At 38.9% G+C, this 17,500-nt stretch overlaps 1 protein-coding gene across 1 annotated transcript in view; it reads right to left on the reverse strand.

Moving 5' to 3' along the window:
- Window positions 1–80: 80 nt before the first annotated feature.
- The window catches only part of LOC118761208, a 31,328-nt gene continuing 13,908 nt past the window's right edge, over window positions 81–17,500 (reverse strand). Inside the window, exons 4-7 of the mRNA XM_036498947.1 lie at window positions 15,856–16,054; window positions 7,472–7,812; window positions 1,647–1,728; window positions 81–188 (exon numbers count right to left, since the gene is read on the reverse strand). Coding sequence (XP_036354840.1) covers window positions 91–188; window positions 1,647–1,728; window positions 7,472–7,812; window positions 15,856–16,054 — 720 coding nt within the window. The 3' untranslated portion in view covers window positions 81–90. The remainder of the gene's footprint in view (window positions 189–1,646; window positions 1,729–7,471; window positions 7,813–15,855; window positions 16,055–17,500) is intronic.

Genomic DNA, 17,500 nt, shown 5'->3' on the forward strand with positions numbered 1-17,500 from the left:
AAGAAAGGAAAGAAGGAAGAAGAAGGAAGAAGGAAGATAGAAAGATAGAAAGAAAGAGTAAGAGGGGTAGAGAGAGATGTCATTGCATATTTACCTTTTCATAATAATCAGTGTCTTTGTTGATGTTGTGTCGTCCCTGGCGGTGCCATACATGGATTCCTCGGGAGGGAACCAAGGTATTTTGTTGCCTGATGGGAATAAATAATGATATACAATTGAAACAAGCGTCGAAATAAACTGCTGAATGTGTGTAGGAGGCGCAGGAGTGGCTGTGTGGTAAGTAGCTTGCTTACCAACCACATGGTTCCGGGTTCAGTCCCACTGCGTGGCACCTTGGGGGCAAGTTTCTTCTGCTATAGCCCCCGGGCCGACCAGTGCCTTGTGAGTGGATTTGGTAGACGGAAACTGAAAGAAGCCTGTCGTATAATGTAGATATATATATATATATATATATATATATAATTATATATATATATATATATAATATATATATATATACATATATAATATATATATATAATATATATATATATATTCATGTTGGAGTGGCTGTGTGTGGTAAGTAGCTTGCTAACCAACCACATGGTCCGGGGTCGATGTGTTCGACTAAAGGTGGTGCTCCAGCATGGCCGCAGTCAAATGACTGAAACAAGTAAAATGAGTAAAAGAGTATGCATGTGTGTGTGTGTGTGTGTGCGTGTGCGTTTGTCTGTGTAAGATGTGGCTGTGTGGTAAGTAGCTTGTTTACCAGCCACATGGTTCCGGGTTCAGTCCCACTGCGTGGCACCTTGGGCAAGCGTTTTCTACTATAGCTTTGGACCGACCAAAGCCTTGTGAGTGTATTTGGTAGACGGAAACTGGGAGAAGCCCGTCGTATATATGTGTGCGTGCGTGTGTGTGTGCGTGTGTATTGTTTGCGTTTGTGTTTGTTCTCCACCACCGCTTGACAACCGGTGTTGGTGTTTTATGTCCTCGTGACTTAGATGTTCAGCAAGAGATGCCGATGGAACAAGCACCAGTCTTAAAACAACATAGGCATGAGGGTCAATTTATTCGACTAAAGATTCCTCAAGGCGGTACCCCAGCATGGCTGCAGTGCAATGACAAAAAGCGAATATACAGCGGGCCCAGAACATCATAATAATTATAATTAACTAGCAGTATCGCCCGGCGTTGCTCGGGTTTGTAAGGGAAATAACTATATAAGCATTTTTAGAGATGTAAAGTATAATAGCCATCTTAATATGGCTAACCACAAAGGGGAGGTGTTATTGTAGCTTTTTACGTTCTGAGATTTAATAATACATTTTTAGAGAGTTACTTCCCTTATATATGCCAAAAATGCATTAAAAATGGGAAAATTTGATGGTAATTTTTTTTTTTAACCGTTGACTCATCGTAGACGCGCGCTAATACCCAGAAGGGCTTGATATGAATCACGACTATAAGATACCCGCTTTTGCTTACACTGCACCAAAAAATGTGGGAGTAGTTAGGAATCTAAATCGTAGGAGACAGACACACAACTTCACTTTTATATATAAAGATTAGTGGGTGTAATCTATACTTTTTGATGACCCTAGTGAAAGTTTCCAGCTTCTCCCCTGCTTCAAAATTGGCTTTATTTAGTTAAAGCTACTACTCACTGATATCTCTTTCATGGTTCCAGCTATAAACTGATGATGATTGGTCTCCTCTTCTCCTCCTCGCCTTCCTCGTAGTGGGTACCTAAAGAATATATATATATATATATATATATATATATATAACATACAATATAAGAAAATGGAGAAATACATCGAAATCAAATATCAATTACCAGATAATACTCAATCACATACTTTATTAAACCACCACAGAAGAAACTATAAGGTTAAACATAATAACATAATAATGTAGGGCAAAACAGTGTACATTAAAGAGTGTACATAAAAGAGTAATGTTATACAATAAGTAGAATATGTATAAGAGAAAGTAAATATAAGTACACATAAATATAAATATAGACTACATCTTACAGCTGTTTCGGCCATGTAGATAAGTATGTCTCATTTTACTTATATTAGCCATTTATGGTAGGTCAATATATAGATATAAATGAGACATTTACAAAAATATCATAAGGCCTCTTCGGAGATTATGTGATATAAATCAGTCTACATATATACCCATATGGGTGTGGGTACATACCCATAATACAACATTTACATATACATATGAGTGCATATACTCACACTTCTATACATAAAAATATACATATACATAATGATGTAAATAAATAATATAAATTAGTAAACATATATATGTTCCACATTCAATGTTTCAGTTTTTCAACTTAATATTGTGATAGTAAACATACACATATTAGTACCTAGATGCAAATATACATAGTCAGTAGTACATTATATTACTTCACAATAATTTCTAAAGTGTCATTAAAGTTAGCATCATTATCGTTGTCGTTATCATCATTGGATATATGTTATCCCATGGAGGGTTGCATTTACAACCCCTATCTCAATTTGTATATATATATATATATTATATATATATATATATATATATATAGTTCAAATTTATAGAAAAACAAAGGCAAAGATAGGTATAGGAACATCAAGCAAGTCTACTAGTTTGACTCTCAGGAAAATTGAAGTCATTTACGTTTCGGACCTACGCTCTTCGACAGAAAGGAATAAGAAGAAATAAATAGAGAGAGAATGGAAAAAAAACTTGTTCAGTCGTACAACATGACGAATGATTGGGAAAAAAGAGGTTGTATACATACATACATACATACATACATACATACATACATACATACATACATACACACACAACACACACACACACACACACACACAATATATATATATATATATATATATATAATATAATTATTATTTGAGGGAATATAAATCCAAACTTACAGGGAAAAAAATTCAATTTAGAAATACTAAATCAAATTTCACACAATATAATATACGAGGGGCGTTCAATAAGTAATGCCCCTGACCCACTTCTTATAGCAGTAGAGCAACGAAACTTGGCACAGTTATTAGTCTTTTTCTACTTAGGAACCACCCAGAGTTACGCATTTCTTCCATCGTTTGATGCGGCTCTGTAGAAGAACCCAGCTTGGTCCTCCAACCTCAACGTGACTTCAGAAATCAAGGCTGCATCATCTGGGAAACGCTTTCCTTTCAAAAACAACTTCATGGCTGGGAAGAGGTGAAAATCCGAGGGTGCAAGGTCAAGAGAGTAGGGGCATGGAGAAGGAATTCATAGCCGCACGCCTGTGCTTCTGATCTGGCGACAAGCGAGTTGTGGACCGGAGCGTTGTCCTGCAGGAGGAGGATGCCTTTGCTGATCTTGCCCCGCCTCTTGATTTTGTTAACTTCTCTTAATTTCCTCAAAAGTGAAGCATAATAGGCTCCTGCAATTGTGGTACCCTTTGCCAGGAAATCTGTCATCACTACTCCGTCCTGGTCCCAGAAGACTGTGAGCATGACCTTGCCAGCGGAGGGATGCAACCTTGCCTTCTTTGGAGGGGTGAGTCACGGTGCTTCCACTGCATTCACTGGCTTTGGTCTCTGGATCATCGTGATGGACCCAGGTTTCATCCTGTGTAATCAGTCTTTTGAAAAAATTGACTCATCTTCTTGGCACATCTCCAAATTCCCCCTCGAGCACTCGACGCGTTCTTGCTTCTGGAAAGGCGTGAGCAACCTGGGAATCCATCTGGCAGACACCTTTTGCATATGCAAATGGTCATGAATGATAGTTTCCACAGACCCGGTACTAATCTTGACCTCATGGGCTATTTGGCGAATAATTATGCGTCGATCTTCCAAAATGGCAGCCTCAACTTGACGGACAGATGCCTCGTCAATGGCAGAAGGGGGCGACCAGATCTGGGAGCTGTTTCCACAAAGTTCCGACCATGTTTGACTTCACGATGCCAGCGTTTTACAAGGTCATATGATGGGGCATCATCACCATAAGTTACTTTCATTTCATCAAAAGTCTCCCGTGGTGTGCGTCCTTTCAAATACAAAAACCGGATCACTGCTCGACACTCAACAGGCTCCATTTCACACTTGACTCGGTTCAAACACCTGTAAATCAGAAACCACAATTAATTCAGAGCTGTAATTTGCCACTTACTCTATAGAGATATAAATAATTGCACATGCAAAATTTCAGCTAGATCAAACAACTGCAAGTGGGTCAGAGGCATTACTTATTGAACGTCCCTCGTATATATATAAAATTAGAAAAAACACACCTTTTATCAATTCAAAATCAACAATTAAATTACACCATCTAGAAAATTACATATAATAGAAATATTAAAATAACAATAAAATACCAATGATAAGTAAACTACAAAAAAAAATAATTATATAAAAACGTATATAATTATATACGTTATTATTATTATTTTCTTTGTAATTTACTTAATCATTGATATTTTGTTGTTATTTAATTTTAATATTTCTATTATATGTAATTTTCTAGATGGTGTAATTTAACTTGTTCATTTTGAATTGATAAAAGGTGTTTTTTTCTAATTATATATATATATATATATATATATATGATTTTGATTTTTCCAGTTTCAGCTAATGAGCTGTGGCCATGCTGGGATTATATATATAATATATATATATATATATATATATATATAATATATATATATATGTATATATATATATGTATATATATGTATATATATATATATATATATATATATCTATATATATAATATATATGTATATATATGTATATATATATATATATATATAATATATTATATATATATATATATATATATATATATATATAATATATATATATATATATATGTAGAGGCGCAATGGCCAGTGGTTAGGCAGCGGACTCGCGGTCGCAGGATCGCGGTTTCGATTCCCAGACCGGGCATTGTGAGTGTTTATTGAGCGAAAACACCTTAAAAACTCCACGAGGCTCCGGCAGGGGGTGGTGATCCCTGCTGTACTCTTTCACCACTCTTTCTTTCTGTTGGCCTGCTCGCGAGGTTGGCGTCATTCAAACGCATTGTGACCAGCGATGTGTAACAGCATCTGATGGTGTGGTCGGTCACGTGATCACGTGATATATATATATATATACATATATATATATATAATATATATATATATATATAAGTAGTATATATATATGTATGTACGTACGTATGTATGTATGTATATATTCACTACGATCGTTGCAACTCACCGTGCACCGGTACCTTACAGGTGAGTTGCTGTACAAACAATTGCGGTTCATCATAAGGTGCGGATGTGTCTCCTCAATTGATTTGTCAAAGGTAGTTCCTTTACACACACACACACATTAAATATATATTAACATTTGGGCTGCTTCATTGGACGCTTCAGGAGAACCGAGCCATTGATTTGAAAACCTGAAAAATACTAACCATCACACATAATTTCCACATAAACAGCGACGTAGACCGCCTCTAACTAAAAGGAAGACAATGCGGCAAAATGCCTTTGAATGTCGCATCATATCCATTCGGAAACATCTTTTAACCACCAAGTGTCGAAGTGCTTCCCTTGACCAAATTTGCATACATGAGGCTGATAACATCATAAGACTTGGAAGGCAGCTCCTTGAGCAACACTCTTTGTCTGATAACCTAGAATACATGCCCAAAGAAGCCGCACGACCGTACCGTAACGTATCATCAGATGAAAGGATCAGCCTTTATGAGCAGAAGACTATGCATGGATAAGTCAGTAGAAAGCACCGAGAGATAGTAATATTGATCATCAAAGCAGTCTATCATAGACTAATAGCCAGATTATTACCTCCCACTTTGAAGGGTATGTCTTTTGCAATCCAGGAACAGGAGATATCCTCCAAGTACCTGATGCAAAAAAGGGATAGAGATGCAGGACAATCAGTAAAACGTGACAACCGATGCAGACTTTGTGGGGTTAAAACCGAAGGTATCACGCACACCATAAGCTGTTGTCCGAAAATGTCATCACAGAATTATCTACCGATGAGACATGATGCTGTAGCTAGGACACCCTATAATGAAATCCATCGGAAGAATAACATCCAGGACAAAGAAATAAGAAGAAAACAACAGTATAGGCGCAGGAGTGGCTGTGTGGTAAGTAGCTTGCTAACCAACCACATGGTTCCGGGTCAGTCCCACTGCGTGGCATCTTGGGCAAGTGTCTTCTGCTATAGCCCAGGGTCCGACCAATGCCTTGTGAGTGGATTTGGTTAGACGGAAATTGAAAGAAGCCTGTCGTATATATGTATATATATATATATTATATATGGTGTGTATATGTTTGTGTCTGTGTTTGTCCTCCTAGCATTGCTTGACAACCGATGCTGGTGTGTTTACGTCCTCGTCATTTAGCGGTTCGGCAAAAGAGACCGATAGAATAAGTACTGGGCTTACAAAGAATAAGTCCCGGGGTCGATTTGCTCGACTATAAAGGCGGTGCTCCAGCATGGCCGCAGTCAAATGAATGAAACATGTAACAGAGTAAAAGAGTAAAGAGTATTGTAGAAGCCATAGCCTCTCGTAATAAAAAGGAATACTGGTGGAATGTCCCAGTGAAGACCTCAATAAAATGTAAGTACAGCAGACCTGATATAATGATTTGGGATAGAGAATAGAAACTGTGCACAGTTGAGGAAATTTACATAATATTAACATAAAGTTGAAGATCAGTGACAAAGAGAATACCTATGCTGGACTATTGAGAAATCTGCAATTACTCTACCCAGATTACAAGTTCAGGTTCATACCTGTAATTATTAGCGCCTTGGGATATGTAACATACTGCCTAAATACCAATCTTGAGAAATTAGGCTTCTCAAAACCAGAAAGGAGAAAGCTGATTCAAAGACTAGAGACCCAGTCCATCACTGGAACTGTACAAATCTGTAAAACTTTCCAGAAGTTTATCATTTAAATATATATGAGCATGTCTAGACATGCAACTGTATGCATGAGAATACATACATAAAGCAAAACATACAAATCTGCACACACACACACACACACACACACACACACACACACACACACACAAACACACATACACACACACCACATATATATATACGACTGTCTTCTTTTAGTTTCCGTCTACCAAATCCACTCGCAAGGCTTTGGTTGGCCCGAGGCTATAGGAAAAGACACTTGCCCAAGCTGTGCCGTGCAGTGTGACTGAACCCGCAACCATGTGGTTGGTTAGCAAGCTACTTACCACACAGCTAATCCTGCGCCTATGCATGTATATTTTTTATTTGTTTCAGTCATTTGACTGCGGCCATGCTAGAGCATGCGGTTCGGAAGCAAGCCCTGGGGTGGTGTGCTTTACAAAACCATTTCAAGGCGGTGCCCAAGCATGTTTGTAGAACAATGACTGAAACAAGTATAAAAAAAAAACTGACTTACCGGTCTGTGGCCTTTCTTATAAGTAGGGGGCAACATCAGTGGTGGGTCGAAACCTAGTTTCATTCTGAGATTTTCTTCAACTATAGAAAAATCGATGTTCCATTTTGGAACTGGCCATATATACGGTGAGCAAGAGGCTTTGAGGAGCAATATGTAACATTCTACAATAGCTTCAGGTGAGTCACAGGTTTTCGAAAGAATCTTTTTCACGACACGTGGTATCTGGGTGAAGATAGTTTGTGCATTGTCTATCATGAAAGTTGATTTGAAGTTCTCAAGGTGCAAAAAGACAATGGCCGTATAGAAGATGCTCTCTCTAGTGTTGAACTTGCCTTTTAGGGCTAGAATAAGTAAACAATATACAAATATAAACATGTAGACACATATATACATAAGCACACATATGCCTACATAATGTGGGAATATATATAATCCCGACACATCCTTTTCTCTCTCTGTTTTTTCTTTTCTTTTCATTCTTTGTCTCTCATCCCTTTCTGTCCAAGAGCGTCGGCTCGAAACGTCAAAGACTTTTCGATTTTCCTGAGCGTCAAACTAATACACCTGCTTGTTGTTCCTTCACCTGTCTCTGTCTTTTATGTTCTGTACATTTGAATCATACTACATACATACATAATATATATGTATATATATATATATTATATATATATATATATATATATATATTATATATATATATATATATATATATATATATATATATTATATTATATTGAGGGTACTACTATTCGTAGATACCAACACGCTAAGAGGGACCAATGCGGTCAAAATACTAAAAATAAACAAAATTTTACCGAATGCAAAACTTCAAAACACATCATTTTAAAAAAGAATTCAGTTACATATCACATGTGATTTCGTATTTAATGCAGAATATGCATTTCATGTTCATCAGTGCAACAAACTCAAGAAATATGAGAGAAAACATAACATTACAAGCTCGATAGCCAACGTAGAATTCGTCGTAGCATGTACGAATGTTATCTTTACATATCTATGAAAATGGCGGGCTTAGTCGCAATGCATTTTGGTAACAATTGTCTAGTCGGAATAAAAATCAGTATTGAACTATTCCGGTGTGAAAAATATAATTAACAATTGAGGATAAAATCTTTAAAGATTTTATCCTCAATTGTTAATTTATATATATATATATATATATATATATATATATTTATTTATTTATTTATCTATTTATATATATATATATAATTATTATTTGAGGGAATAAAATCCAAACTTACAAGGAAAAAATCCAATTTAGAATTTCTATTCTAGATGGTATAATTTAATTGTTCATTTTGAATTGATAAAAGGTGGATTTTTCCTAATATATATTATATATATATATATAATATATATATATATATATATACACATACACAACACACACTCACACACACACTCTTGTCATCTCGCACACCTTTGTTTACCATTCCTTCTTTGATTCCGCTCTCCTGTTTTTGAAAACATGCTCCTTCTTTTTTACCACTTCCGCCTTTTCAGTATGTGACCTCGTGAAGACCACTTGCATTTTTTCCCTCTGTCCTCCCACCACGGGATCTTTCTTTCTCCTATGTTTCCGACGAAGAGCTCCGCTCGAAACGTCAAACCCTCCTTCTTCCCTTCTTTCCTGAGCGTCCAATAATACTTTATTTGTCCTACATCCTCGCGTTGTTGTCTTTTTGTTTTCTTGTTTGGATTAACTTTATATGTATATATATAAAACTGTAGTTGTGTGAGTGTCTGTCCCCTTCGATTTAGATTCCTAACTACTCCCACATTTTGCGGTGCAGTTTAACCAAATTCGGGTAGCTTATAGTCGTGATTCATATCGAGCCCGTCTGAGTATTAGCACGCGTCTACGATGAGTCTACGATTTTAAAAATAATTTAAGATCATTTTTTATTCCATTTTAATGCATAATTTTTCGTGTGTCGATGGCGGCGGAGTTGGCGTCCATGGTCACACCTGCACCTGTTTGCTTCTCCCCCTTCTTCCCTCCCTCGTGAAGCTGTGGGGAAGGGAGTGTAAGGAAATCAACGTCGTAAAGCGTTGTCAAGGAGACCAGCGTTCTTTTAGAACAACGACTTCATGGCTTGAAGACACCAAAACAGAAATGGCTAAGAAAGCCCGAATTGGCATCTATAAGGGAAGTAACTCTCTAAAAATGCTTATATAGTTATTTCCCTTACAAACCCGAGCAACGCCGGGCGATACTGCTAGTACATTATATACTTGTATGTGTGTGGGTGTGCTTAGTAGATTTGGTCAAGTTTCGTCGGCGCGTAAGACGGGCTCATCTCATCAGGCAGCATAGGAAGAGTAAGAGATCTGAGACAAATTCAAGTTGGTTTGTTTGTCGGGTTTCTGTTGGTCAGCTCATGTCACGTGATGTTAATGCTGTGGAAGCGACATCGGCAGCTATTTTCTTTATTCTAACGCCCACATACTCGCATAGGATAAGGTCGTTGGTAGGTTGCTGTTGTCACTCTGGCTGCGGACTGCGGTATGGGAAGCACTCCGTCGGTTACGACGATGAGGGCTCCGGTTGATCCGAATCAACGGAACAGCCTGCTCGTGAAATTAACGTGTAAGTGGGCTGAGCACTCCACAGACACGTGCACCCTTAACGTAGTTCTCAGGGATATTCAGCGTGACACAGAGAGTGACAAGGCCGGCCCTTTGAAATACAGGTACAACAGAAACAAGAAGTAAGAGTGGAGTGAGAGAAAGTTGAGGCGAAAGAGTACAACAGGGGTCGCCACCCCCACCCCCTGCCGGAGCCTCGTGGAGCTTTAGGTGTTTTCGCTCAATAAACACACACAACGCCCGGTCTGGGAATCGAAACCGCGATCCTCCGACCGCGAGTCCGCTGCCCTAACCACTGGGCCATTGCGCCTCCACGGACTGCGGTATAAAGTATTCAGCGACATAAACCCATTGTAATGAGTACCGCACACGGCAGGGTGGGATGTTGACGCTAGTCATTCGTCCAGTCGTTTCCTCATTTGCTCATTTGCTTAGCATATATATATTAAGTACTTGTACTTGTGGCGACATTCACCCTGGGCGGGTTGAGTCGGCTTCTACCACCCTCGAGGCATCTCGAACCATGGCAGCCCACGCACGACGGTCCTGCGCCAGTTCACTGGAGATAGCGAGCCAGTCACGGTTCCATCGGCGCAGGCCGACCACCTGTGGACCCGTGAGCACGGGGAGGTCCTCCTTGATCGTCGCAACCCAGGTCTTCAGCTGCCCGCCCGCGCGTTTCTGCCAGTGGGGGAGGTGGAGTTGAGAGAAGGACATCACGGCTCAGTTCACCCACCGGACACCTACATGCATGGCCAAACCGCTGCAAGTGCCGTTGCAGAAGGACAGATGGAAGGGGCCGCAGAGACTGTCTCTGCACTGTGTACCGTTGGCGATTTTTTCCCCTCTGTCTTCCCTTCTCTGGATCTTTCCTTCTCCTATGTTTCCGACGAAGAGCTCCGCTCGAAACGTTAAACCCTCCTTCTTTCCTTCTTTCCTGAGCGTCCAATAATACTTTATTTGTTCCACGTCCTCGCGTTGTTGTGTTTTTTTTTGTGCTTTCTTGTTTGGATTAACTATATATATATACATACATGTACGCACACACGCAAACACACACACACACACACACACACACATACACATACACACACACACACACACACAAACATAAAGTATTTTGTATATCTTGCTTTACGTGGATATACTGTAGGACGCCAAACACTGCGGTGTTAGTCTTGAGAAAGCATCTCGTATGCATGCATAGCGCTAAAAATCACAGAAGGGCATAAGCTACAGACGAAAACAGCCAGCAACGGCGTGGAATTGCTAACTTCGGATTTCTGCGTCATTGTGCATCATTGCTAAGGCGCATGGCTTAGTGGTTAGGGGTGCTCGGCTCACGATCGGAAGGTCATTAGTTCGATTCTCGGCGGCGCGTTGTGTCATTGAGCCATACACTTTACTTGACATTTCTTCAGTAAATCACCTGGAAAAAATGAGCAGGACCTGTAATTCAAAGGAGCGGCCTGGTCACATTCTGTGTCACGCTGGGTTAAGGTTACGGGTGTCTGTGGAGTGCTCAGCCACTTGCACGTTGCTTTCATGAGCAGGCTGTTCTGTTGATCGGATCAACTGGAACACTCGTTGTCGTAACCGACGGAGGACCAGTAGGTATGCGTGTATGTCTGAGTAAATATGTATGCATTTATACAAGCACGCACTCACACACACACACACACAAACGCGCGCGCACACACACACACACCATATATGTAATCGGTTAGCACACTTATCGCAAATATAAGAGGTGTGGGTTCGATTCCCACGCAAACTAACGCAGATTTTTAGCACGCCGGGCGAAATGCTTTGTGGTGTTTCGTCTGTCTTTACCTTCCGAGTTCAAATTCCGCCGAGGCCGACTTTGCCTTTCATGCTTTCCGGGTCGATGAATTAAGTAACAGTTGCGTACTGGGGTCGATCTAATCGACTGGTCCCCTCCCCCAAAATTTCGGGCCTTTTGCCTAGAGTAGAACAGAATATTAGTGCCAGGCAGTTTTTAGTTTAACCCTTTTGATACCAACCTGGCTGAAACCGGCTCTGTCTCTGTAGTTCAAATGTCTTGTTTTCATAAGTTCTGAATTAAAATCTTCCACCAAACCTTAGTCACAATTTATGTTCCTAACACTAGCTGAATGATAACTAAGTTATTTTACTAAATTCTTTGTTATATTTAACCTTTTGATCCAACCCGGCTGAAACCAGCTCTGTCTCTGTAGTACAAATGTCTGTTTTCATAAGTTCTGAATTAAAATCTTCCACCAAACTTAGTCACAATTTACGTTCTTAACACTAGCTGAATGATAACTAAGTTATTTTACTAAATTCTTGGTTATATTTAACCCTTTTGATACCAACCCGGCGCTGAAACCAGCTCTGTCTCTGTAGTACAAATGTCTGTTTTTCTAAGTTTCGAATTAAAATCTTCCACCAAACCTTAGTCACAATTTATGTTCCTAACACTAGCTGAATGATAACTAAGTTATTTTACTAAAAATTCTTGTTATATTTAACCCTTTTGATACCAACCGCGAAACCAGCTCTGTCTCTGTAGTACAAATGTCTTGTTTTCATAAGTTCTGCAATTAAATCTTCCACCAAACCTTAGTCACAATTTATGTTCCTTAACACTAGCTGAATGATAACTAAGTTATTTTACTAAATTCTTTGTTATATTTAACCCTTTTGATACCAACCCGGCTGTGAAACCAGCTCTGTCTCTGTAGTACAAATGTCTTGTTTTCATAAGTTCTGAATTAAAATCTTCCACCAAACCTAGGTCACAATTTATGTTCCTAACACTAGCTGAATGATAACTAAGTTATTTTACTAAATTCTTTGTTATATTAACCCTTTTGATACCAACCCGGCTGAAACCAGCTCTGTCTCTGTAGTACAAATGTCTTGTTTTCATAAGTTCTGAATTAAAATCTTCCACCAATCCTTAGTCACAATTTATGTTCCTAACACTAGCTGAATATAACTAAGTATTTTACTAATTCTTTGTTATATTTAACCCTTTTGATACCAACCCGGCTGAAACCAGCTCTGTCTCTGTAGTACAAATGTCTTGTTTTCATAAGTTCTGAATTAAAATCTTCCACCAAACCTTAGTCACAATTTATGTTCCTAACACTAGCTGAATGATAACTAAGTTATTTTACTAAATTCTTTGTTATAGTTAACCCTTTTGATACCAACCCGGCTGAAACCAGCTCTGTCTCTGTAGTACAAATGTCTTGTTTTCATAAGTTCTGAATTAAAATCTTCCACCAAACTTTAGTCACAATTTATGTTCCTAACACTAGCTGAATGATAACTAAGTTATTTTACTAAATTCTTTGTTATATTTAGCCCTTTTGATACCAACCCGGCTGAAACCAGCTCTGTCTCTGTAGTACAAATGTCTTGTTTTCATAAGTTCTGAATTAAAATCTTCCACCAAACCTTAGTCACAATTTACGTTCTTAACACCAGCTGAATGATAACTAAGTTATTTTACTAAATTCTTTGTCATATTTAAAATTAATTGAAAGGAACACAGAGCATTTCAACAGAAATATGGTAACGAAAGTATTAAGCAAAGTTTAGGTTAATTAAAATGTTTATGATATATTTCAACTGCTAAAAGACAAATTTACTGCAGTTACCGCGGTAAAACTTTTTCTCTTATGGTAAAAATTGTAAGGGGTAAAGACCCCCTTCGGTCATGAGTGACCATGGGTTTTCACCTAGAAAGTTACCCTCCCAGGCACAAGTCTGGGCAAGGTTGTTTATGGAAGGCCAGCAGTCGCCCATGCATACCAGCCTCCCCTCTCCACGCCACCAGTGTGTCCAAGGGAAAGACAAGGTCGATACAGACGCTTGGCACCTGTGACGTCGCAACTCATTTCTACAGATAGTGAACTGGAGCAACGTGAAATAAGTGTCTTTAAAAACACAATATTTGCCCAGTGTCGCTATCTGTCAGGATTCCCAGACATCGATTGTATCCTGCTCCTTATCCATTATCAATGGGAAATACCTAAAGAGGCAACTCTGGATAGGCCCTATTAACCCTTTTGTTACTGTATTTATTTTGAGATGCTCTTTACTCTTTTACTCTTTTACTTGTTTCAGTCATTTGACTGCGGCCATGCTGGAGCACCGCCTTTGTCGAGCAAATCGACCCGGGACTTATTCTTTTGTAAGCCCAGCTTATTCTATCGGTCTCTTTTGCCGAACCGCTAAGTGACGGGGACGTAAACACACCAGCATCGGTTGTCCAAGCAATGCTAGGGGGACAAACACACTCACACAAACACAACACACCACGCATATATATATACATATATACGACAGGCTTCTTTCAGTTTCCGTTCTACCAATTCCACTCACAAGCAAGGCTTGGTCGGCCCGGGGCTATAGCAGAAGACACTTGCCCAAGATGCCACGCAGTGGGACTGAACCCAGAATCATGTGGTTGGTAAGCAAGCTACTTACCACAGCCACTCCTGCGCCTATGCTCTGTGTTTCTTTCAATTAATTTAAATATAGCAAAGAATTTAGTAAAATAACTTAGTTATCATTCAGCTAGTGTTAGGAACTAAATTGTGACTAAGGTTTGGTGAAGATCTTAATCAAAACTTATGAAAACAAGACATTTGTACTACAGAGCCAGAGCCGGTTTCAGCCGGGCTGTATCAAAAGGGTTAATATAACAAAGAATTTAGTAAAATAAACTTAGTATCATTCAGCTAGTGTTAGGAACATAAATTGTGACTAAGGTTTGGTGGAAGATCTTAATTCAAAAACTTATGAAAACAAGACATTTGTACTACAGAGCCAGAGCCGGTTTCAGCCGGGCTGGTATCAAAAGGGTTAAATATAACAAAGAATTTAGTAAAATAACTTAGTTAACATTCAGCTAGTGTTAGGAACATAAATTGTGACTAAGGTTTGGTGGAAGATTTTAATTCAAAACTTATGAAAACAAGACATTTGTACTACAGAGCCAGAGCCGGTTTCAGCCGGGCTGGTATCAAAAGGGTTAAATATAACAAAGAATTTAGTAAAATAACTTAGTTAACATTCAGCTAGTGTTAGGAACATAAATTGTGACTAAGGTTTGGTGGAAGATTTTAATTCAAAACTTATGAAAACAAGACATTTGTACTACAGAGCCAGAGCCGGTTTCATCCCCTCGGTATCAAAAGGGTTAAATATAACAAAGAATTAGTAAAATAACTTAGTTAACATTCAGCTAGTGTTAGGAACATACATTGTGACTAAGGTTTTGGTGGGAGATCTAATTCAAAACTTATGAAAACAAGACATTTGTACTACAGAGCCAGAGCCGGTTTCAGCCGGGCTGGTATCAAAAGGGTTATATAACAAAGAATTTAGTAAAATAACTTAGTTAACATTCAGCTAGTGAGGAACATAAATTGTGACTAAGGTTTGGTGGAAGATTTTAATTCAAAACTTATGAAAACAAGACATTTGTACTACAGAGCCAGAGCCGGTTTCAGCCGGGCTGGTATCAAAAGGGTTAATATAACAGAATTTAGTAAAATAACTTAGTTATCATTCAGCTAGTGTGTTAGGAACATAAATTGTGACTAAGGTTTGGTGGAAGATCTTAATTCAAAACTTATGAAAACAAGACATTTGTACTACAGAGCCAGAGCCGGTTTCAGCCGGGCTGGTATCAAAAGGGTTGCTATAGCTACACACACGCGCGCGCATAGACTACATACGTGATGGTGTCTAAGAAAAGGTTGATAGCTTACCTCGTTTTTCGGATCTCTCATCTTCTGCAAGATGAAAAAGAAAATCTGCGTATGTCTTCTTCTTACGAGAACGGAAATAGAATTTCATAGCCGCGTATAACTCTTCTTCCGTTATACTAATACAAATAGATTCGAGTATAGCGGTTAAGCGATCAACATCAACTTTGTGTTGACGAGACACGGATAACAATATTTCTGCCTAAAATTTAAAAACAAAAAACAATGAATAAATGGAAAAAATTTACTAACTAAATGATAGCGAACTTTAAATCTATAGGTGTATAATGGTGGATGAATGAATGCGTGCGCGCGCGTGTGTGTGTGTGTGTGTGTATGTGTGCGTGGTGGATATTGTTAAGGTATGGATGTATGTGGATGCATGCATATATTAATATATATGTGTATGTGAGTATATATATATATTCATACCTATCTATCTATCTATCTATCTATCTATCTATCTATCTATCTATCTATCTATCTATCTATCTATCTGTCTGTCTGTCTGTCCTGTCTGTCTGTCTGTGTATATATATACTTGTGTGCGCATGTGTGGATATGTGTGCGTGTATGAGTACGTACATGCACATATATGTTTATGTGTGTGTGTGCACGTGCATGTACATAGGCGCAGGAGTGGCTGTGTGGTAAGTAGCTTGCTAACCAACCACATGGTTCCGGGTTCAGTCCCACTGCGTGGCATCTTGGGCAAGTGTCTTCTGCTATAGCCCCGAGCCGACCAATGCCTTGTGAGTGGATTTGGTAGACGGAAACTGAAAGAAGCCTGTCGTATATATATATATGTGTGTGTGTTTGTGTATCTGTGTTTGTCCCCCTAGCATTGCTTGACAACCGATGCTGGTGTGTTTACGTTCCCGTTACTTAGCGGTTCGGCAAAAGAGACCGATAGAATAAGTACTGGGCTTACAAAGAATAAGTCCCGGGCTCGATTTGCTCGACTAAAGGCGGTGCTCTAGCATGGCCGCAGTCAAATGACTGAAACAAGTAAAAGAGTAAAAGAGTAAACCACGCCGTAAGTTTTTTGTTTTTGCATAACGGCATGAATTCCTGTGTGTAGAATACAATTTCGCAAACATTTTCTGAAAATTCCAAAATATAAAAGAGTTATGAGGGGTTATATGGTGTGCCTAAAGCAAATATTTCATTTCTGCCACAAAATGACAGCTTCTAAATCCTGTTTTCTGACAAGCTAAAAACTTATCAAACTTTAAACCTCTGTAACTTAAAAAAAAAAAATTCTGGAAAAAGTGAAATATCCACTGAGATGCAGCATGGAAAAACACACCAATACACCAAATGTTAAAACTTTCACTAAACTTTAAAATTTCCACTGGTGCAGCCAACCAGAAAAAATCCTTTTATGCTATCATAGTACATTATATTATATTATATTATCACGTGATCCCGTGACCGGCCAGGCTATCAGATGTTGTTACACAACGCTGGTCACAATGCGCTTCGCATTGTTTTAGCCTTCAAATGACGCCACCCCGCTGGCTAAGCGAGCAGGCCAACAGAAGAAAGAGTGAGAGAAAGTTGTGTCGAAAGAGTACAGCAGGGATCGCCACCACCCCAGCTGGAGCCTCGTGGAGCTTTAAGTGTTTTCGCTCATTAAACACCCACA

The sequence above is a fragment of the Octopus sinensis genome, unplaced genomic scaffold (genome assembly GCF_006345805.1).
Source record: "Octopus sinensis unplaced genomic scaffold, ASM634580v1 Contig10647, whole genome shotgun sequence".
Lineage (NCBI taxonomy): Eukaryota > Metazoa > Mollusca > Cephalopoda > Octopoda > Octopodidae > Octopus > Octopus sinensis.